General features: G+C 48.0%; 8 protein-coding genes across 8 annotated transcripts; 5 read left to right on the top strand and 3 right to left on the bottom strand.

Annotated features, from left to right (window-relative positions):
- Positions 1-774: 774 nt before the first annotated feature.
- On the top strand, positions 775-1317 carry BJY04DRAFT_222504 (uncharacterized protein; the record flags this gene model as incomplete). The annotated part of the gene is made up of 1 exon (XM_073717396.1): positions 775-1317. The coding sequence occupies one exon, from the start codon at positions 775-777 to the stop codon at positions 1315-1317; it is 543 nt and encodes a 180-aa protein (XP_073566817.1).
- A 163-nt stretch (positions 1318-1480) lies between these two features.
- On the bottom strand, positions 1481-4247 carry BJY04DRAFT_199101 (major facilitator superfamily domain-containing protein). Its single transcript, XM_073712716.1, has 12 exons — positions 3790-4247; positions 3670-3727; positions 3455-3593; positions 3306-3384; positions 3054-3240; positions 2859-2964; positions 2652-2776; positions 2538-2579; positions 2363-2466; positions 2225-2280; positions 2034-2149; positions 1481-1938 (listed from the first exon to the last, which is right to left on the bottom strand). The coding sequence occupies exons 1-12, from the start codon at positions 3989-3991 to the stop codon at positions 1716-1718; spliced, it is 1437 nt and encodes a 478-aa protein (XP_073566816.1). The 5' UTR covers positions 3992-4247; the 3' UTR covers positions 1481-1715.
- A 193-nt stretch (positions 4248-4440) lies between these two features.
- Positions 4441-5148, top strand: BJY04DRAFT_199099 (uncharacterized protein). Its single transcript, XM_073712715.1, has one exon. The coding sequence runs from the start codon at positions 4618-4620 to the stop codon at positions 4816-4818; it is 201 nt and encodes a 66-aa protein (XP_073566815.1). The 5' UTR covers positions 4441-4617; the 3' UTR covers positions 4819-5148.
- Positions 5149-7798: 2650 nt separating this feature from the next.
- On the top strand, positions 7799-9603 carry BJY04DRAFT_210242 (Cupredoxin; the record flags this gene model as incomplete). Its single annotated transcript, XM_073714226.1, has 2 exons — positions 7799-8050; positions 8116-9603. 2 exons carry the CDS (start codon positions 7799-7801, stop codon positions 9601-9603), a joined length of 1740 nt encoding a protein of 579 aa, XP_073566814.1.
- Positions 9604-9695: 92 nt separating this feature from the next.
- BJY04DRAFT_222501 (uncharacterized protein) lies at positions 9696-11585 on the bottom strand (the record flags this gene model as incomplete). The annotated part of the gene is made up of 8 exons (XM_073717395.1): positions 9696-10400; positions 10454-10808; positions 10864-10962; positions 11023-11099; positions 11157-11166; positions 11222-11293; positions 11373-11469; positions 11525-11585. 8 exons carry the CDS (start codon positions 11583-11585, stop codon positions 9696-9698), a joined length of 1476 nt encoding a protein of 491 aa, XP_073566813.1.
- Positions 11586-14884: 3299 nt separating this feature from the next.
- Positions 14885-15938, top strand: BJY04DRAFT_231152 (uncharacterized protein; the record flags this gene model as incomplete). The annotated part of the gene is made up of 2 exons (XM_073719449.1): positions 14885-15413; positions 15502-15938. The coding sequence occupies 2 exons, from the start codon at positions 14885-14887 to the stop codon at positions 15936-15938; spliced, it is 966 nt and encodes a 321-aa protein (XP_073566812.1).
- A 2064-nt stretch (positions 15939-18002) lies between these two features.
- Positions 18003-18653, top strand: BJY04DRAFT_222499 (TNT domain-containing protein; the record flags this gene model as incomplete). Its single annotated transcript, XM_073717394.1, has 1 exon — positions 18003-18653. The coding sequence occupies one exon, from the start codon at positions 18003-18005 to the stop codon at positions 18651-18653; it is 651 nt and encodes a 216-aa protein (XP_073566811.1).
- A 1826-nt stretch (positions 18654-20479) lies between these two features.
- BJY04DRAFT_210240 (galactose mutarotase-like domain-containing protein) lies at positions 20480-21746 on the bottom strand (the record flags this gene model as incomplete). The annotated part of the gene is made up of 6 exons (XM_073714225.1): positions 20480-20621; positions 20684-20980; positions 21055-21134; positions 21177-21219; positions 21299-21562; positions 21700-21746. 6 exons carry the CDS (start codon positions 21744-21746, stop codon positions 20480-20482), a joined length of 873 nt encoding a protein of 290 aa, XP_073566810.1.
- Positions 21747-22662: the final 916 nt, after the last annotated feature.

Below are 22662 nucleotides of genomic sequence, written 5' to 3'. Positions count from 1 at the left end.
GGATTGATATGTAACAGCCCTATAGCCCTACTCCTTGCGATCCCTACGATACAACAACCGCAGTCCATTCTATTCCAATACCAGTCTCACATCGGAAGCTCATCCCCACCACCTACATCCACAGAGGCTCAGAAGTCTAGGTCTAGCAGACTGACATCGGCGATCCCGAAGTGGGCGCTCTCGTGCATGGGCCCCCCGGATTATAGTGCATTCCAAGTGAAGTGCTCAGTAAGTGAACCCTGCGGCGTGAAACTCGGGGACACAGAGGCTTACTAGGCAGCTAGCTACTCTGATGACCAGCCTAGTCACGCGGTGAGTATCGGACAAGCATGCACGCCGAAAGGGGGCTGGAAATGGATGGATCTCCGAGAAGATAGCAAGGTTCGCAGGCAAATATGGGTGATTTACGCGATTCGATTACCGCACTGCATCTCACCTCTACCCCGGACGTTCATGGCAGTGGCTTCACGCATATCTGTTACACGGATTCCTATTTTAAACTAGACTGGCCTGTAGTATTGCTTGTCATACCTCCAGTCCGGCTGACTTGCAGATCCAGCCAGCCACAGTAAAGGGTTCGATTATCAGTCTAGACTGGTAGGAAGTTACTACAGAAAGGAAAGAAACGTACGTGTGTATCTGGGATACGGCTAGCAAGGCCTCGAAAGCTATATAATTAAGCTAAGGTCCTTGTAGGCGGATCCCCCAGCAAAGACACACCCAGCCACACTCCTCGCGTTCCCTGAAAAGAGCGTTCTACCTCCACCCAATAAAATGATCCGATACGGAAACATCCTCACCCTCATAACTGCAGCCCTTGGTGCTACCGCTCCCGCCGCAACAATACCCCCGCGCGCCGTTCTCCAGACCCCTGTCCCCTTCTACCGAGCCTTCCACCCGTCCGTCCACGACCACTTCTACACCACAGACGGAGCCGAGCTCCTCAACGCAGTCCAACTTTACAGATACTCCGCCGAGGGAGAAGCATGCCGTATCTACGAGGCCCAGGTATCCGGTACTGTCTCGTTCTACCGACTATACTCGCCGTCCCGGGGCGACCACCTATACACTACCTCGGCAGCAGAGCGAGACAGTGCCCTGCAGGACGCGGTGTATAGAGACCCAAGTGTCGCTGGGTATATTTATCCGACGGACTCCACAGACCGGCTGGTCGAGGTGGTTCCGCTGTTTCGGCTCTATAGTCAGGACGCTTTGGATCACTTTTATACGGTCTCTGCGATGGAGAGGGATGCTACGATTGGTCAATTTGGGTATTATGATGAGGGGATTTCGGGGTATGTGTTTCCACCGGAGTAGTCGTCCACTTGGTGCCGGGACATCTATGCAATAAACAAGTTTGGGGTTTGGAAACTGGGCAGTTATACGCAGTTGGGTATGAAGGAGGTTCAGTCAGTGTCTCCAACAGACTCTTGAATACTAGTCATAGTAAGTCTTCAATTACTTGAACTTAGCTTGATTTGGGATTTTAGTTTATTTTCCATCGCGTAACCCAATTACAACCACCACCCAGCAGTCACTGTCTACTCTGGGCGAGCAATTTATAATATAGCGATGGCAAGTTCATAGGTAAATATCACCGCCACGATGAATGAACATCCTGCAACCTAGACCCGATCAGTGCCATTTGTCGATACACAATATACCAAGACGAGGCTCTACCAGATCGACGTAGCTCTGTCTGGAGAGGCCTCTGTTCAGGTACTTTGCTTCTCCTTCATCCGCACAAGCCAAACAAATCCCACCAGCCCCGCCGCCATCCCAGCACAGCTGATATACCCTGCTGTATACTGCGGCGCATCAATCTGCTGCCAGACGATCTGCGGCAACCAAGCGTTAAAGACATGGGACATGGTGTTCATTGCCGCGACGACCAGGGCGCGCTCTTCGTTGTCGGCGGAACAAATTTCTTGAGCCCAGCTGTATACTGTTAGTCACGGCTAGGAGAGTGGCTATTGGGGCTTTGAATCGAAAGGAAGAAATGTAAGGGCATCGAAATGAGGGATGGTACGTACGCCATGCAAAGCCCGCTAAGTCCGTATCCTGCTCCCCAGAGGATGAAGCACGACCATTTTGCTGCAGCGGGGATCCTCCATATTGCCAGTGGGACTGTGCATGCGATGTCGACAATCTAAGGACACAAAGACTTTTGTTAGGTTTTTCGTTTGCTCTTCCGAAATATTGGGGAGGTAGGGTGGATGCATACTCCGCCGCAAATGATCAGGGGCCAACGCCGTCCACTGAACGCAGAGTCGGATAGCCCTAATATTGTCGATAGCCTTTGGTTAGCTCTACTGGCCATTGCCTCTCCTGTGCTTCTTTTGCTTATTGAGAATCAACGTACAGGCATAAGCTAATGTCGTTACCACTTGGACTGCGTATGTTGAGGAAGGGTAGAGGTTGATTTGAGAAACTGAGTACGTGGGGTCGACGGATGCTTTAAGGTATCTATCTCGATGTTAGACTTCAAGATGTACTACCCTATCTGATGCAATCATCAGGGACTGCTTCTAGCGTACTGTTGAAAAGCTGGTTGTGATGGCGTGGCGCTGCTGAATGCGCTTTTCTCAGAGAGGGGTTTAGTACACACATCCACTCTAGGACATAACAGAAGCAAGATGGAGGTGACTCACATGTACATAGCGACAAGGAGAGGCAGATGCCACGAAGTGAAGATCCGCTTCAGCTTGGCTCGAGAGAATGGCTCTCTGTCGTTCCGGCCCTCAAGCTTCATTCTGGTCTGGGCAAGTGCTACTTCCTATAACCAGAACCAAGGGATAAGCAAAGTTCCATATAGATCGCACACAATTGCGTTTGATTGATGCAATAATAATCCATACCTGCTCGCTCAAATACCATGGTTTCGCAATCTCCGGCACATCGGGGATCAGAAAGAAGCCCAAGACGCCAATGGGGATGGAGATGATTCCATCCATCAGAAACAGCCTAGAGTGGTAACGCTGTTAATCGATGATTTTGAAGACGTAGTGTCATCACCCACTGGGTGTCAAGGGGATATCTGGACCATGACATACCACTGCCACCCTTTGAACCCTCCAATGCCGCCTAGGTTATACGCACCGGCCATCAGGCAGCCGGATAGCATGATTGCGATTGCGCCGCTGGCTTGGAATATGCAAGAACGCTTTGCTAGCTCATCTTTTCGATACCACGAGCCGATGATGTATTGCATTCCTGGGTAGAATGTGCTTTCAGAGAGACCTACAGGCATTGCCGTGTTAGTGCTGGGTTCGATTCTCATGATACATCAGAGGTAGTAGTTTTACCAACGAAGAACCGTATGATGTATATTTGAGTGGGCGTTCGACATCTCGACAGGGAGAATGTGAGGATCGTCCATATTATCTAGATAAAAAGAGACATCGAAAGTAAGCTGATCGTTTAAATAAGGAGTAGAAAGTCTCATCATGCATACCTCCATAGCGGGCAACCAATATCGCGGCCGGATGCGCGTGAGGAGCAGGTTGCTTGGAATCTCGCCGATGGCATAACCGACCGTCCAGCAGGCTTGCATGTAGTTGAGTTCATTTTTGTAGAGCGATAGGTCTTCTTTCCTGTCTTGCCATGTCTCTGGTAAGTTTCTTCGACGATTCCATATTCTATAAATGCAGAAATGGGGTTTGTTCTCACATTCCAGATACAAAGGCACTGTTGATGTTGTTTTGGTCCAGAGTTTTGACGAAGTATCCTGGCAGTCATTAACAAAACATGTACCATCGCGACTTATGGGAAGCATTTGATGATGCCTACCTAGAGAAGCAAAGGTCAAGAGCGCAGCATCCAGCTTGAAGAGGAATCGGCGCTCCTCCGGTGTCTTGTCAAACGTGTCCCATACGTAGCGCCGCCATGTTTGCTTGGGGACTGGCGCTGGCTTTTCGACAACTTCGGGATCCTCAGCGGAACTTAAGGTAACAGTTTCCGTAACGCTGATTTTCTTCTCTGCGTCTGCCATGATAAGCTAGGTCTCTGTACCCGGTTGTGCCGGTCCGATGATAGCGTCGACGCGTCGCCTTTTTTTTTGGACCAGCCATTAATTCACCAGCTGCGCCTGGACTGGCTTTAAGAAGACTGAAATGAGTGAGGGGAGGAATCTAGACCGTCCAACAATCGTGTGCAAGGGAAGCCGTCAAGTCAGCAGGTATGCGAAGAATGTAGGGTTATTCGCCTTTGCGCCGTGATGTAACCCCCGCAGTGGTCTGGACTACGCCACATTCTAGATAGAATCCTGTATTTGCCTCTGTGCTACTATGGCCTTCCTTGATATCGCGGCTCATTTGATAAGAACTTGACATCACGCAACATAAATGAAGACATGCCGCTGCTGCGCCCGACTCGTATTGCACCCAACTCCACCACATCAAACCCACAAGGAGCTTCACGTAGCTTCCGCCACAGTTGATCCTCGCCATAACACGACATCAAGATGTCGCAGCTTGCAATGCGCTCATCCAGACCACCAGAATCTTTGATGGCCTGCTCACACCCCAGCTTCACGCTGCTGGCCTAGAACCGACACCCGAATTTGACGACTGGCTCCAAGACAAGGTGGGTAAACCGCGAGCGCAGTTTACTCGCCGTATGCAGGGCTATATGCATGGATACTTGGTCTTCGACATGGCCGATGAGCTACTTCCGGTTGAAACAGCAGTCGGCCTACGTAGCCTTTCTCATCTCACCTCTTGTCAATGCGCTTGCTATTCTGCCACCGACGCATGTGCTGCCAATGACCAGAATTGTCGCAATATTGCGTCAGCTCATTCTCAGCACTGGCAACCGTGATCCGCTGGACAAATCTCGACGGACCCCGCTGCAACATGCAGTAAGCCATGGACACGCCGAGAGAGTTCTAAATTTGCGTGGAGCTGGCGCGAATGTCCTGGCAGAAGGCCTAGAAAGGGTTACAACGGTGCATACCGCGTGCTTTGGCTCGGGGACCCCAATGCTGCGTTCACTAGTGATAGAGGCACCACGCAATGCTGGAGGTGAGGTGATGAAGCCAAATAAATTTGGGGACACTCCGCTTCATCTCGCAGCACCTATGGGAAACAAGACAATGGTAATGTGCTTGCTCGAGAAAGGGGCTAGTCGGTCAGATACAGACAAAGATACCAGGTGCCCTTGTCGAAGGCACTGGTATCCGGCCACGCGGAGATAGCGCTGCTCTTGATTGAGTGGATGGTTGCTGCTGGGGGCAAATGTACCATTGCCCTAATCGTAATGGATGGACTCTGCTACACCATGCAGCAAACTGGTGAAGCAGTACCCTTGTTTGTTTGATGCTGAATGGAGGCGCAAATACATTCCTCGTTGACTGGGATCGCAAAATGCCGCTAGACGTTGCCTTGGAGCGTCAGCAAACGAACAAGTCATCAGCATATTCCTCAAGTAAAGCACCCACACATCGATACTAGATCATACGAGGACAGGCATGATTGCGGATGCTTGGATCGCAGGAAGTCTGGGCCGCGCACATACGTTGCTAAGGATTTGCCCACCACCATGGCCGCAAAGATACATAAACTGCCTGCTATGCAACTTAGCGGGCCAGGCCTCAGTGTCTGAGTGCCAACAGGTTAATCCGATGATGGACCTAGCTCAATCAGGACCATCCGCACTATATTTACGAATGAGGGAGGATGGTGCGCATTGCAATACCTGTATTTTACACAGCCATGAGACTCGAAAACCAGGATATCCGCGCTTTCTAGACTCAGAGTCACAGGACTATGAGCAAACCAGGCAGCTGAGCTCCCTCTTGTACAGCAACTTTGCATAATAGATCTGACAAATGGCATCTCCTTCCAAATCTCTGGACAGTGCCTGAAGACGCGAGACACATAACTAGGGGCGTACTCATCGTGAGTATAGTACCTGACTCCACAGAACACCATTTTATTTCTACAAGCTGCGAACTGAATAGAGGGAGACATATGTCACGTCTGGAGCACCCGGCATCTTCCGTGCTCCCCACAGTTCCAGCCTGCCTGACCAATAGGCGTGTCTTAGGGCCTGCTTTCTAGTTGCAAAACTTCCCAGCGCATTTATGACCATGCCAGACTCAATTAATTGCGGATATCTGCAGGCATAAACGACGGTTTTATATACATGCATGAAGAGCAATTAATGTAGTAACTAATTAGATGTGTTGTTGCTCAGGTGGATCTTATGAGTTTGCCTGACTAGGGACCATGGTTATGACTCTAATATCGCGCTGAAGGACTGGTCATCGGTGCTTGGGGCAAGTGCTCGAATGCGTACCAGCTTCAACATTGTATGGATTCCTTGGTGATCCTGATCGTACACGAGTATGCAGGCCATCGCATGTACACCGCCTGTGGGCTCCAATAGGATATATCAGAATATCCAATCTTTGTCTGCTGTCCACATCTCAGTACATCTATTATATCATAGGGCCGAGGTTCCCCGATGGCCTTAAGTACTCAGCTTGAAGATGGGATACGCAGAAGCTAGTTCGCCAGCAAATAGTAAGGGATCCGGCCCCTGCGACTGCAATGGGAAACGAGCCAACTTGGAGCAGGGCACTTTCTGTGATCGTGTAGTTCTTTCAAATATTGCTTTTTGCTTTGGATGATCGGGTTAATTGTCGGCTATGACAAGGCGGTGTTGAGCTGCAGACTTGGGTTTACACCGTCGGAATATAGGATAGGGACAACGGAAGGGTGATTTTATTCTTAGACTTGGTTGGGGCTCTTGCTCTAGATCTTTCTTCAATTTGTTCTTGTGTCTCAGGGTCCTATTTGACTTTGACCGTGAATGGTCCAATGTCATGTGTTCAAGATCCTCGTTCTTGAATTGTGCATAACTACGAGTGCTTAAAGGAAATAAGGCGAGGTAGGTCCGTGCACTTCTGGACTCGTTCATAACCCTTCTCATGCGTGTTCCGGGGTTGATTATTCCACCCGCTTCGTCTATGTGTCGGGCTTACAGGCGGAGCTAATGAGCCCTGCTCAAATTGATCTTCACGCCAGGAAATAGGTGACGAGTCGCCATTGACGGCTATAATAGAAGAGAAATAATAGTAAGATGCGTGATTGTCTACCCCCCTTTACTGGACAACGTGGAGATGTAGATTGCGCGGAGAACAGGAAAGCTATTTGGCTGTTATTGAAAGCTAGTCGACCTGCTGCCAGAGAATTTATTTATATGAGTGTGTATAGTGGCACTCCGATTCAATTAGGAACTAGGTCTATGGTGGTTGTTTTCATAGGAAAAGCAGGCTGCTTTGAAGAGATAGATCACCAGGCCATTGACTCTAATGTCAGTAGTATTCTAAGTCAGTTTACAGATGTGTTAGGCTGTGTCAGTGGTGCTTCCAAACACACTTTTTAAGCGCATCCAATATCCATCCAAGCGCAATGATAATGAGCCTAGTAGCTACTTTGTGGTGGCGCATCGGTGCGCAGAATTTGAGCATTCGGTAGTAGGTGAATTTGATACAAATCCCGTTCTTCATTTCCATACACTGTGGACGAACTTACATCACGGTTTGATAACTATTACGTCTAAGCGACAGGAAGATGTCACTGGCTTACTTTGACCATATTTTCCGGGACCCGGCGGTTCCGCAAACAGACATCGAAGCATGGGCCTCATCAACTCTGTAAATGAGGCCCGATCAATACGGTTCCGCATTGCAAATGGGCGATGCTGCCATTAAAGCCGACATGTCCTTGTGTGGGTGCTTCCTCTCAATTGAGGAACTCTAGAGAGGGTTACTCGTCTTTCACTAGAAACAAAAATGCGTCTAACTGCTTTCCTTCTCATCTGGCTGCTCCCGCTCATCAGCCAAGGGGCGCTTGTTCAGCATGATGGCTCTTTCCAGCCAGACTACATTCTTCGAGTAACGGCGCAGAAATACAACCAGGCATGCTCAGATAGATACTCCGTTTTGGTGAACGGATCCTTTCCGGGGCCGGAGATCCGTATTCAAGAAGGACAGACCACCTGGATTCGAGTTTGTAATGACCTGCAAAATATGAACACAACGATGGTGAGCAGTAATCATAACCCGTGCGCCTCTAGTATCCAGCTGAACAGCTTCTGAACTACCCTTAGCACTGGCATGGCTTGTCTGCATTTACCGCACCGTTCTCCGACGGGACTCCTATGGCTAGTCAATGGCCGATACCGCCAGGCCACTTCTTTGACTACGAGGTGAAAGTAGAAGATGGCTATGCCGGGACATATTTCTACCATTCTCATGTTGGCTTCCAGGCCGTCACTGCTGCTGGTGCCCTTATTGTGGAGTCCAGTCGGCCACCGCCATATAAGTATGACGAGGAACGCATCATCGCCTTGTCTGATTTCTTTCTCAAGACGGATGAGGAGATCGAGCATGGCCTCATGTCAAGCCCTTTTAATTGGAGTGGGGAACCCGCTGCGGTGCTCATGAACGGCCATGGCCTACCGGTCGCAAGCTACGATCCCACCGGTTCGTGTCAACGTGCAGCTATACATGTCGACCCAGGAAAAACGTATCGCTTCCGGCTAATTGGAGCAACTGCCCTATCCCTTATTTCGATTGCCATAGAGAGTCATGAAGTTGTGATTATCGAGGCGGATGGTCACTATACTCGCCCATTACCGACGACCTACCTGCAGATTGCTAGTGGCCAGAGATTCAGTGTGCTTCTCAAGGCAAAGGATGAAAACGATCTCAAACAGTCTAACCGGCAATACTTCTATATTCAGATGACGACTGTTTCTAGAAACCAAAGTTTGACCACATATGCGATCCTGCAATACCCGTCCGCGGCACCAGCTAGTTTGACCACCACCTTGCCTACGCCACCACTTCCGATTGCGAAGCTCAACTACGGCTGGCTGGACTACCAATTACGGCCTCTTGAGGACGATCCGGATTTTCCGAAGCTAGGCGAAATAGACCGGCGAATTACTATCAACGTTCACCAGAATTTCAGTGATCATGTTCTCTGGCTGCAGAGCGGGTATGACTGGGTTGAGACATTTCCAACATCACCTTATCTTGTGCAAATACAGGATAATAAGCTTGATCTCATGGATTCGTACAAGAAGGCAATCGCCGCAGGGAGTGGATTTGATAAGGACAATCGCATCTTCCCCACCAGGTTTGGGGAGGTACTTGAGATTGTTTGGCAGAATCAGGGTGCTTTTACCAAAGGCACCGTGGAAACTCACCCCTTTCATGGCCATGGCAGACACTACTATGATCTTGGTGCAGGACAGGGCCAGTATGATCCAGTAGAGAATGAGAAACGACTGCAAGGGACACAGCCTGTCTTGAGGGATACGACTGTACTATATGGGTTTGAAACTAATGGACAGGCTCTCGCTCCCGCTGGTTGGAGGGCATGGCGTATACGCGTGACAGATCCTGGTGTCTGGATGATGCATTGTCATACACTTCAGCACATGGTGATGGGAATGCAGACGGTATTTGTATTTGGTGATCAAGGCAAGATTCAAGATAACCTGGGTACCTACAACCCAGGGTATCTGACTTTTGGGGGGTCGGCCTATGGTAACAAAACGTTTTCGCCGATTGTGCAACATTTCTTTTGAGAAAATAAAGATTGCTTCCGGCAGAGAGTAACTATATACTTAGATATTGATTATTAGAAAAGACACTATATAAAAGCTGGTAATGAGCAAAACTACGGCTCTGATTCGTCACTGTCCGGCTCACTTGGATTTGACCTATCGTCGCTGGTGTCGTCCTCAACACATGAGTTGTTGCGCTTCAGCTGGTTCCTAATCGCCTCCGCACCCTTGATGGCAAAACACATGGCAGTCAAGGTTGGATTGGAGGCGTTAGACCCTGGAACGACATTAAGGCCGCCGAGGTAAAGATTATCCACGCCCCAGACTTTGGAAGTCTCGTCACAACAGGACTTGTCCTTTTGCTCTTCGTCGGGCAAGTTTGGATCGCGGCGGCTTGCAACAGTTGTACCGCAGACATGAAGGGCTAAGCCAGGAGCGAGGAACTGCGGCTCTGAGCCCGGGAGATAGCCACCTAAAACGCCGGCAACCTTTTCCATATCCTCCATCATTCGGTGTGATTCCTTCCGGTCTTTCTTGGAGAGTCTGAAATCAAATGTAGGCTGCGGCATGCCGTACGCGTCCGTGAGCGTCTTGGAAAACTTCACGCGGTTCTGTCTCTGGACCTCGGCGCCTCCAAAATAGCGGAGGTCGACAATAGTCCGCTTGTCGATGGCGGGTGGCACTGCCCCATAAGAAAAGGCATCCCGGTGGATTTGAGTATGCCACTCGTGTCCCTCCCCGAATGGGAGGGTGACCTGGGGGTCCAGGTCGTCGAAGGGAATCCGCAAGGGATCGGCAGTCTCGTTTGTGCCTTGATCCTGAGCCTGTCCTCTGGATCCTTTTTGGTTTTCGCCTTGGCGAGTCTCTTTACGATCGCCCCGCTGACTCTGGAGCCTTGGAATTCCAGCTTTTCGCAGATATGCTGTTGTCGTAATATCATTTTTTTCTGCTTCAGAAGGTCCTGCAGGATGGTAGCCGACGAAGACCAGGTTATGAGATTTTTGCCCTCGACCTTTTTCGCGGCCAGCGGGAGTGGTTTGACGTCGCGGTCGGTGAATTGATCGCGCAGGATTTTCAGAACTAGCCTTTGCCGGATGGAGTCTTTGAGAACGTTCCCCTTGGTATCGGTGGCGATTAGCTTCTCGGCTCTCTCGTAGAGGCCATCGAGATTATCTAGCACGTTCGATCGCTCTTTCGGGTGCTGTCGAGGTGTCGCGCAAGTCCAGCTGGGTGAGGTCAACGTTAAAATGAAAGCTTCTCTTACTGTTGGTGCGCACTCACTGGGTTGACATGCCACCAACATTGCGAGAGACTCCATTGGAATCCAGGTTCCGGTAGATGTTCTGCTCTTGATTCTGACCATTGAAGTTTTGTGTCCCGCTGGGCGACTCATTAGCAATGAATGTTAACCTAACGATCTCTCCTTTGGGGGGAGCTCACCGAGGAGACCAGGAGACCGGGGGCAGTTTGAGATTCGGATTCACTACTGTAGGCACAGAGCTGGGATATAGACTGCCCTTTAATCGTCAAATCAGAGGGTGCCTCTTGGTTCAAGAAATGGGGGGACTGGCTACCTGGATGATACTTGGACTTGTAAGTCTGGGGACATTCAAGGGGATGTGTTGATGAAAACACTTACTTCACGAACGAATCGATATGTTTCTGGTAGACCACAGCATTCTTCTTGTGATCACCCGGTATCTTTGATTCCCTAGTCAACGAATAGTCTCGAAGTCAGCCAGCTGAAGATCCAATTCAATATCAGGAGACGAATGAGCAGAATTACGCACTGTGCTCCAGTTTCTACCATAACGACCGAGGGAGATTCTGTCCAGCCTTTGAGGATCTCCCTTGCATAGGTTGCCCCAATTGGGCCGGAGCCGATGACTGAAAATTTAAAGATCAGCGTTATTAAATTCAGGGAGGGTCAGAGCCGTCTCACTTAGGACATCGCATTCCAGCTCGGGCAATTGATTGTTGCGCCGTGATTCGGTTGCAGGCATGATGCCAGAAATAATGGAAAGACAGCGTCTTGTTCCTGTACTATGGTTGCGAGCAGGTTGGGGGACATGGCAGAGGATGATTAGGTTTTATAATCATTGAACTATTGCTGGGGTATAATCAATGATGTAAACAGGCTGCTAAAACCCTCAAGATGATCTAATGACGTGTAGTTTAGGATGTAGAAAGCGTCATTGATCTTGTCTAGTATCTAGAGGGCATACTAGGATGATCATGCTTGAATCCTGTGAAGGTTTCAGGCAGGCCATGTTGCGTTCGGCCGAATTGCTGCGAACGCATTATCGTGAAAACGCAAGTAACAGGACGTGGAGAATTTGAGGTAACATTTGGGGCACATACAACCTGAAGAATCCAAAGCCCTGTGGTTTGCATGCACCGTCACTCGGCCGGAGGCTGGAGATAATCCCCGGCATCCAGAAACAAACCACTACGACGCACCGGATCCATTCAAATACTACTATGCCAGGAGCCAAAGATAATTAGAGGAAACATGGGTCGCTCAGCAAAGTGTGCCAATCACTATGGCGTAAGAACGAGTCTCGTATCTTTGCAGCATGCAGGTGGAATGATGTGTTACACTGATGCAGGGAGGCGCCTCCTGGATTCTTCTCTGTCTGTCATTTGCTAAGAGTCCCGAGACAGACAGTGGATACAGTAGCTGAGTGTTAAGCTTAGCGAACACGACAGTCTACCTGAGCCGGGTGAGAGCAGTTGCTCGACGGGTTGTCCTGATTAAGATAGTACAGCCTTAGGTATTATTTTCGTTCTCTTTTGGATCTCCTTTTCAGATAAACCTGACAATAACTTGCTTGAGATTACTTGACGTGAACTCAGGTTGAGTCATGGCATAGGTCCGACACATCACAACTTTTCCTCGCTGTCGCTCGGCGGATTGCCCCAATCAAGATATCACACTATCAAGTGCTATTTTCGGCCTCTTTCGGAATTGCCATTTGCGATAGAGCCTAGAATGACTTGCTTCAAACTACCTTTGGGTGGCCTTAAGCTAAATTAATCGTCCGACACATCACCACTTTTGCTCGCGGTAGCTTGGTCTGGTCGAGGAATGCCCGGGAGAGGATGTCTAACGCGTTGGGACTGCCCTTAGAAGTAGAAGAGGAAGCAGCCGTTCCTTATAGACACTTCATCTCTGTTTCTTGTCTGATCTGATATCACCTTACTTTGGTTCCTCCATTTTGCCAGAAAGGAAATAAGCCATGATGTCTACTGTTCGCCCACCCAACTTCGAGCACACCGAAATCCATAAGCGCAAGGATGGTTACTGGATTGACAAGTTCTATTATCACCAGGATGATCATGCCCCTGGGCTTATTGTGTATGTTCCTGCCAAAGGTCTCGGTTTAAGTAATGGTTATATATCTAATGTCACCGACTTAACTCGTTAGATCCGGCTTGCAAGGGGAGATAGAATATCTTGAGAATCCACGTAGGCTAGATAACTCTCGTGGTGAGGGTACGTCTTCCGCCGAGAAAGATTTCAACTGGGTCGATGTGGGTGATAAGGTAGAAAATGATGATGAGCCGCTCTCTGGTAATAGCGACGCAAATGGTGAGTGGTAGTGAGCTTTACTTGACCCCGTCGTACCCTCGGGCACCGAAGCTAAAGCGGCATCGTGATTTAGTGGATGAGGATAGTCATTCAGACAGTAAGTAATAGCCTGATCGAGAACAAGCCAATCTGCCCATATTAACTGAGCCGTACTGCAGAATGGGCCACGCGCGTTATTTGCCATATACCTACTCCCGTCCCCGCCGCTTCCATGGATATGCTTGGCGATGGCTATAATGATGTGGTAGTTGGGTATAATTTTGGCAAGACCATGATTGACTGCGATCCCGAGGGCGGGGATATCATATGGCTGGAAAACCCTCGCAAGAACCCTGAAGCTCAGTGGAAGCAGCACTTCATTGGAAGGTGGCCGGCCGTCCACCGACTTGCAGTGGGGTACTTCACGCAGAGAACATTCCCGGAGATCATTGCTGCGCCTGTCGTTCATGGAAAACGTGATAAAGTAGGGCAGGCTTCCGCTAGCTGACAGGCTTTCGCTTGCCATGTCAACTAACAACGCATGCAGAGTACCCCAGCGCCCCTCATCTGCTTTCAAAAGCCGGATAGCAGGGTAATTAAGGAAGTGTAAGTGACATCCCTGATCACCCTGTACAGTCCATTGGACTAATCCATCTGGCTTATCTTTTAGAAAGGAATGGAGGAAAGATATTGTGGATGATGGACATTTCCGGCTCATTCATGAGATCTATAAGAAAAGGTGATTATTGCCAATTGTTATGGGTCTCCACAAGTGCTACACTAACTAATATAACAGCCTCAACGGTCCTCAGGGCCTTGACTCGTTGCTCATCGCATCAATGGACGGTATTTGCCGTCTTTACTATGAGGATGGCCATTGGAAACGAGAATTCATTGGCCAAGGCGAACAACAAACACGCTGGCAGCGCGAGAATTCCTTTTTCCCCGCAGCCGGTACTCTCTGGGGTGCTGGGACTGTCGATTCGGGAAAGATGGGTAGTGACACATTTGCCTATGTTGTCGCTGGTGAACCATTCCACGGGCCGTACCTTAGTCTTTACACCAAAGCAGAGCGTGGGCAAACAGGAAATCCGTGGAAACGCCATGTCCTTGATATCTTTGGAACACCGACTCAGAAGCAATGCTGGGGCGATGGGCCGGTACACAATATTGTCTGTGCGGATATTGATGGTATGAGAAAGTGGTAGGACCCGCGGTGCAATGCAAATGGTTAACATGAGCAGGTGATGGTAATGATGAGATCCTGGTCTCCATGTTTGGCCCTGTGGATCGCGATCCCGAGGGCAACACTCCTGTCAGTATTTTTTTTTTTTTTTTTTTTTTTTTCGTGATTGTCTGACACTAATTCGTACGATCCTAGGACGTGGATGTAACGGGTTTCTCTCCCAACAAGGTACGTAGAAACAGCAAAATCCTTATTATAGCACGCTATGAGCATTACTGACTGGCAGCATTTAGGGAATCTGGTGCTACAAGGTCATTGATCTTGAGAACTGCATCGTGGCCAAGTGGCATATTGCACCAGGGTCATCAGCTCGGTGTGTAGCCGGTGACTTCTCTGGAACAGGAGTCGTTGATCTAGCCTCTGTGAGCTACCATGTACAGAAGTATTATCGAGAAAAAAACCCTGTTGTGACCCTACACCGGAATCGGCTCACGCCCTCACCAGCAAAGCCACAAATCATGGGTACTCTCTGGGGAGGCGAGGGAATGGTTTTTCTGCCTCGCCCTGAGAGCATCAACGACCCTTTGGTGAAGGAGCTGGTTGAGATTGCCAATTACGCAATCACGGTGGAAGTTTACCCTCCAAATGCTTTCGTGCATGTTGGGGCAAACGACGGTATCAAGCCTATATTCGGGTCCCTGAGGGATACGGTGCGTCACAAGCACGAAATAGTACGGCGGCCTCTCCGACATGAACCGTTCCCGTTCAAGGAATCCCTGAAGCCACGCAAGTACGGTTCGCTGCAGGCGCACGGCCGGCTGGGAGCAATTGTTCTACGTCTAAAACAGATGGCTAGCCCAGGCCGGTGGAAGAAGGCTTGTCAGGTACCGGTTAGGACCACATTTGACTTGCCCGAGCAGGGTATCAAATTTCCTCCACTTGAGTTTATCAAGGTCTGCGAGCTGTGGTGGGGCCATGACTTCAAAAATCACGATTTTTACAATCTAAGTGGGTTCCAATTCCGCCTGCAGGATAACAAGCAAAACCTATGCCACATGCAGTTCTGGACGGCAGGTAAGTAGCGTTATTCTCAGCCCTCATCTGGTTTCTGTCGGCGAAGGTGGGGAGTGCGAAGAGATTTATGCTAACAAAGCAACGGCAGGACACAATGTGAAAGCAGAGTACCATGACCACCACGACAATGCCTTTAAAGAGCTCCACACGTGCCTTTCTCAGGGCACCCCGAGTAAGCCAGGGAAAAGGATTGGTGGTATGTGGGCGCCGAAGCCGTCAACATGCGACTCCATTATCCCTGAGTCCTCATCTTCAAGTTGCTCCAGCATCCCGATGGAGTCATTGGGGCTTGAGGATGATGCATTCCCACCTGCACCTCCTGGAGTAAAACACTGCGGTTTAGAACCTCTGGAGGAGCACGGGCGGATATGGCATGAGGATGCTACCGGCAACGCAGTCTATCGGAGAAACAACACTGTTTCCTACCCTCGTCACCAGTGGGCTGCTGGCGATGGCGGCGAAGACAAGTGTATCGATGTGTGGATGGCGCTAGAGTTTGATGCGTGGTTGGATTTTGATATGTAACTTATGGGTCTTTTATTTACGCGATTCAAGAATGTTCGATAGGCAAAAGAAAAGTATTGGTGCCCGGGTTTTGATTTATCCAGGCCGTGCCATAATGTAAAGTAAAAATGGAACATGCTTGAAGCTGGACATTTTGTGCCAAAACTCCTTCTTTTATTCGCCAATCCTCGCGTTCCATCTCTGCCGAGATGTTTTGAAGGATTCCAACGAACACTTACCGTCTCCATTAGCATGTCTTCCATTCAGCATTCGTAGTCTGCAGTGTCCGGCCACAAATGCTTCAGAAGGGCGGCTTCAATATCTGACGCCACCCTCCAAAAGTAGCAGAAACCGCAAAAGAACCTTCAACCTGTCCAAAGCACAGCATATGAATCATAAATATGACGCTCTTGAGCTGTGCATTGTCACACGTCACCGTTCCACAAAATCCCTTGTATCTAAAATCCTTACATTCCGAAGAGCCACCATCCCACCTACTTAAAGTCGCAATTCGGATGCAAAGTTACAGCACCGCGTGGGAGTACTCACAGATATGAATCGTACTACGCCACAACGTCGGTTTTCAACCAGAAACTCATCAGCTCAACCGGAACCCTAACAATCATCCATACTCCGCACATTTCCGTGCGGCTTGAGCCAGGTGGAGCAGCAACTAGCCGACGCTCCGCTTGAAAAATGATGGGAGAGTCCGGCACACGGCAGAGTGTGGACCTCGTTGAGAATCCACGTCACTAGTAGACATCGTACTGACCATTATAGTCGGTTAGGTCTTACTCTGGCGCTCTTATGATTTAAAAAATGCCAGATGGTTTAACACCTGGCCTATCGGCGTTTCATACTGCTGATGCATACGGTAATTGACGGCTGGACTTTTTTTGTTCACGCCGCTGGGACCCATGAACCATCTGGACTGATTCCAAATGGAGCGGCTGGGACATGGAGCTTGAACGATAGATGTGAGCGAATATGTGAACGAACAGCTGGTGATCTCAATGACGTCCCCATTATTCGCTCTCCCGTTATGGGTAGATCCGAGCATTCCACAGGAAAAAGCGGGAAAAAGAATCCGGATTTCTTTTCCGCAATCAGCAACTATATCAAATCAATGTAACAAAAACACAGCAGTTCGACTTGCTGCATTCAGGAAATCTGCAGGACATATCCGCTTCCACGGGACTCTACACTCTGTCAAGCTTGCCATCATTGATGTCAGGAGGTAAATTTTCTGAACCACCGGTAAACCTGCGTTTATGAGCGCAAGACCTTCTTCGTCCTAATCTGTTAGTTAGCATAACGACGCCAATTTTAACGTCTCCGAAGGCTGGAATCGTAATTCCCGTCCCACATACCCTGCATTATGATCAGGATATGGAAGTGTAGCGATACCTACATCTGTTTACTGATTCCAGCTAAAATATCCCTTTTGCTTAGCGAACGACTATTGGTATCATTATTATCGAACCCTTTGATAGTATATCAGCGATAGCCTAGGCCATGCCTTTTTTAAACACCAATCCTCTGTCCGATGGCTTCATAAAGGCAAGCCCTTTTGCCCACGCCTTTTCCTGCATTGGAGGCCGTGTCATGTCCATGCTGTGTAAAGTGAGGCCCGGGTATTCAATTTGATCAAGGTTGACATAATGGAGTAGCTATAGTGGAGAATGTAACGGTGTCCATGACTGAATTTGCTGATACGAGAGCGCCAGTCTCAGTCAGTCTCGCCTGTCTGTGCGAATTGTCATGATGCCACAAAAGACCTGTGTCGGTGTCACCCACTGGTATGATATCATCAAGAGTTGGTACCGCAGTGCTTAGACCATTAGTCCAGTGGGCCTATAAATAAGGCCCGAGGTCTTCGGTTCCTACCTCTCAACAAACCTTTGCAAAGCCTTTTCCGTTACCAACCCTCTCACCCCAATACAAATACCATGCCTAGTCTGCTATATACTATCAGCCTTACCCTAATTTTACTGTTAGGAGTATACGGCCAAACAGAAGTAAGTAATGACTCATTTTGGTCAGAAACGGGTTCATGATAACGAACCCAAATGCCCAAAGTGCCCCATGGAACCATGTGATGATCTCAGCACCGGCTGCAACGAGTGTATTTGCAAGAACAAGTTCCTCGGTCCTGCTAGCTATAACAGCAGTGTCAATATCTGCGGCACAGAGATGGCATCTTTTTTCAAGGATTATAAACCCCTTGGCCAGATCTGTCCGCGAGAATTCTTGCCCGAATTTACCAAATCACAATGCAAGGATCCCAAGAAAGACGAGTATAACTACCCCCCGAGGGATGGCTTCGATGGCCCAGCGAAACCCATTATTGTCAAGACCGGACAGCTTTTGGATCGCTTTGGCCACCCCAATGGGAGCTATTTGTCGAAGAATGGTGATACCTACGCGAGTAGGGCTATACCGCCGAATGGTATTACAAAACGGACCGATGTCAATAGTCTCAATTACTACTTGTATAAAGTGATCAAGGATTTCCCGGCATACTATGGAAAGGTTGCGCCGTGGTTTGGGCAGCCCGGGGGTGGAATGCAGTATTTTGTACCGGGGAACATCACATTGCTCGTCGACGCGGGCTACTTGCAAAAGTCCTGCGTCAAACATCTGACCCTCGAGAACGGAAGCTGGGAGCCTGGTGATGATGACAGTGACATGGAGTTTGATGAGGACTTGTTCGAAACCGTTCGGAACGCTCACTGAGCAACACCCTTTTGATCTTTTCTATATTAGTCTCTATTCCATGGGCTTAAAAGTGTCAATTACATTACCTAGTAATCTGAATCATGCAATCTGTCATTAATTTTTTTTATCCTTCTAATGAAAGCAAGCAACTGAGAATACTAAAATAGCCTAGGTTAGTGACCAGCACCCGTCTTGCTTCAAGCAAAGAGTCCAGGAATAGACCACCCTAAAGCGCAATTCCTGTTTAAGCTTATAAGATAAAAGGTCTTGATAGCAAGCATTGATGTGACTCCAAAACAGGCGCCAGGATTGGACACAGAAGGGTTATTTAAGTAGCACGCCCTCACGTGAAAATAAACTCAAAGGTATTCCCCTTCATGTCTTTTCGCCCAATCCTTTCGATGGGCCTTGACCAACTCATCTTTCAAGCACCATGGTGCTAGCCCTTGCGGCTCTGGCTTTGGAGATGAATCTAACTATCAGAAAATATCTTGATATAAAAGCTTTGAGTTTACCATTATAACTCACTTGGCAATTCCGTGCATTGCTCCATCCATGAATATATAAACTAGCGCGCACATACAGCACAATTTACAATGATAGCACATCATGAACACAAAGTGCCACGATGAACACAAAATGATCTCATACTTCTTAATAAAATCACCTGTCCTTATTCCCTGAGAGGTAGGACGGCCCTTTACCTTGCCGTCTAGCTTTAGCCTGAGAGACCCCTATGTCCTTCGCTCGATACAAGAGCGGACCTGTCTATTAGGAACGATGCTGGCAGTTCCTCGTGTCCCAAAAAACCATTCCTGGGATGACACCCGGCCGAGGTGGAAATACATTGGATAGCGTAGTCTCAAACGTGGCCGCGTCAATATGTTGGGCCGTGCTTCAGATTCTAGCCAGAAACGGTGATCCCCGTTTTCAGGAAGGGATTGGCCATACGCTGCACTTAGTCGCCGAGTGTCGCGGAGATTGAGATTCTTCAAGGACTGCCCGACTTTGGTGCAAACATTATATCGGTGTCAACACTTCAAAACATGACCCTTATAAACGCGGCTGCAGCAGCAGGACACATAAACCCCCTTAACCTCGCAGAGCAATATCATATAGGCCCAGATACCCGAGACGTTCAAGACTAAACTGCGCCTCATCATGCAATCGGAGTGACAAACCGGTGTCACTGACCTTGACCTGTGAGCCACATGGCAAGAAACGGTATGTGGTTTGGGCAGTGGTCAAGCCCAGAGACCGCAACCAGGTATAGTGGAAGGATCAACAAGACACGGATATACGTAGCATCACTTCTATGTGAACATTGTCCACAGAAACAGCGAAGCAAACATGATCTGTATCAGGAGGGACTTAGTGTGGCTCAAGATATATATATACGACCAGACTCTAGCTATCCTGCTACCTCAACATTGTAGCTATTGTTGCTCCATGACCTATATTCCTCTTTACACATGCGAAAGGTTTGATGCTAGTAAGAACCGCATATCAAAATTCGCAATGATATAATATTATTGCTGAGAGAAGTACACTTAGAACAGAGCTACCTATAATCAAGTATTTCTCCATACCCTAAAAGCCAGATTACTAGTCTTCCAGTGGATTAGTTCTCAATCTCCATATCATATCTCTCATGCAGGCCGTGGCCACCTAATTCCGTAATACTACCCCTACTTTGGCCCATAGTCTTTAGGAATTCTAAGGCTTAGCAGAGACTGTCCACAACCCATACCATTTCCCAACTGGTCTTGTCCACGTTCTCAAAATCGGCACAATTCTTTAGATCAAAACCACAGAGCCCTTGATTCAAACTTTTATACCAAAGCTCATTCCTTCCATGACTCATAAACAATCTTGCTCCCGTAAACCTGTCCTTTCTTCAAAAGACTCATAGTTCGCCATGCAGGCTGATTAATTGCATTGATAAACCGGCCAGGCTCAACACAGAATCCCGCTCGAGAGCCATAGCTGGGATTTCCCGTGACATTTTATGTGATCACCGGTGTAGAATTGAAAGGCTGGCTCCGTACGTACTAAAAACCTCCAGGTGAATGCCCGAATCTGGATGCTTGAAAAATCCAAGCAACTGGAGATCCAGCTGGCGTGTATCCAGGGGCACCTTGAATGGATCAATCGTGGTGTACGGCACGAAGCAGTTATCAATTGCAGGGCTAGACTCTTGTAGTAGAAAGTGACTTGTAATATCAGTTGGAAAGTCCTCGACTGTACCGATTGGGATGCCCGCCTGGTTGATGGGCAGGTATTTGCGCGCAGATAGCTGCGCTACAGTGCCGTCAATCGTAGTGTTTCCCGTCAGTTTGAAGTAACTGGAGGTAGACATAAGGTCAGTATCCCATAGAGCTTTGACTCCTGACAATGGCCATGGGCATGGATGGCATACCTGTGATTTGTGACACTAACTGACGTCTGATCGCACTCCATATGCCGAGCCGACACCTCGTATTCAATCTCGAGCACGGCCTTCCGGCTCGTGCTTGGTTTCTCATACTTTGTATACTAAACAGTCACATCGACCGTGCCCAGGAACCTCCCATCGTTATCTTGGCTAGTATAGTGAAAATCTCCATGCATCTCTGCCATGAAGCTTCTCCTTCACTGTATGAAAACGCTGTTTCCCCCATCACTTGAATCCCGAATGAATAGAGTTTGGTGGGTAATTCTTATCAAGCGTGTAGTCCCGCTCGTTGAGGTGTACGACGGCATCCTTGATTCCGTTGGCTACACGGCCAATGGTCTCACCAAAACGGGGCTCGTTGCGCTTTATATAGTCCTCCTCAGCAGGAAAGTTGAAGACGATGTTCTCGCCACCGACAATGAAATTCTGGATGATGGCTCTGAGTGGGAGATAGTTAATCGAAGATTGAATTCGGATCGTGTAGACATAGCTACTAGTGGGATTGCTCCTTAGGCCAGTTGAAATGATGCGTTTATTTGACGGGTTGGTGTATGCACCGTTTGAGCATCTCATCTGGGGGGAAGTCTGTTCTAAATACAGAGAGTAGTAATCCTTTTAAAGGGCACGTACATATGTTGCACGGATATCACGTCGAACGGGTGGTGTCTCACGTCCATGATTCGGGAGACGGCAATTAGGGTTCCGCCGACGGAGAGCAGGATAATAAGAATAGCTTCCGCACTTCGCCTTTATTATCTATAATATAAAGCTTTCCGCCTAGCTGGAGGTAGAGGTAGAAGAGGCTGGTAAAGGAAGCTTGAATTTAGGGGTTAGTAATATTATAGCTAAATAAGTAAATAAGGCTTCTAGGATAATAATTACTTATAGTTATTATAGCCTAGGGATAGTTAGTAACTATATAAATACTTTAAGAAAGCTATTAAGAGGCTATTAAGGGCAGTAGACCTAAAGGCTATAAATAAAACTTATTCTTAATAAAATTATACTTGCCCGTGTAAATACTAGAATCTAAAAACTTAAATAAAAACTTATTATTACTATCTAGTTAAGGCTAGTATTAGTTAAGGAAATCTAGTTTTAGCTTACTAGTTATATTTTTTAAGGCCTAGGTAATTATAAAGTATAATATCTGCGATAGGGCAAGTCTAAGAATTCTATAGTTTAATTATTATAATCTACTTTTTTAGGTATATAGGGCTGCCGAGTCCTGTGCCCTGTTCTTTATACGAGAAAAGCCTGTTAATATATAAAGTATACACGGTAATTATAGTAAGTAGGGTACTACTAGAGCAGGTAATAGCCGCCCTAAACAAGATTTACTTATTCTTAGAGTATAAATATTAGGGGGATATATTATTTAGGGAAATATACTAGTAGTATAGTTTAATTCTATTAAGAATATAAAAGCTAACAGCGCAGGCTCTAAGAAGTATTAGTAGTTAAGAAGACTAGGCTTAATAGAAATATAGAGGACAAACACTATAATAGCGTAATTAAGGTTATATCTATGGCTTAGAATAATCTCAACATCTAACATTATTGGAATCTCCGGTACTAGGTTCATGTTCATAC

The sequence above is a fragment of the Aspergillus karnatakaensis genome (assembly GCF_047715665.1).
Source record: "Aspergillus karnatakaensis strain CBS 102800 unplaced genomic scaffold BJY04scaffold_60, whole genome shotgun sequence".
NCBI lineage: Eukaryota > Fungi > Ascomycota > Eurotiomycetes > Eurotiales > Aspergillaceae > Aspergillus > Aspergillus karnatakaensis.
This window is presented reverse-complemented; position numbering and strand designations above follow the sequence as displayed.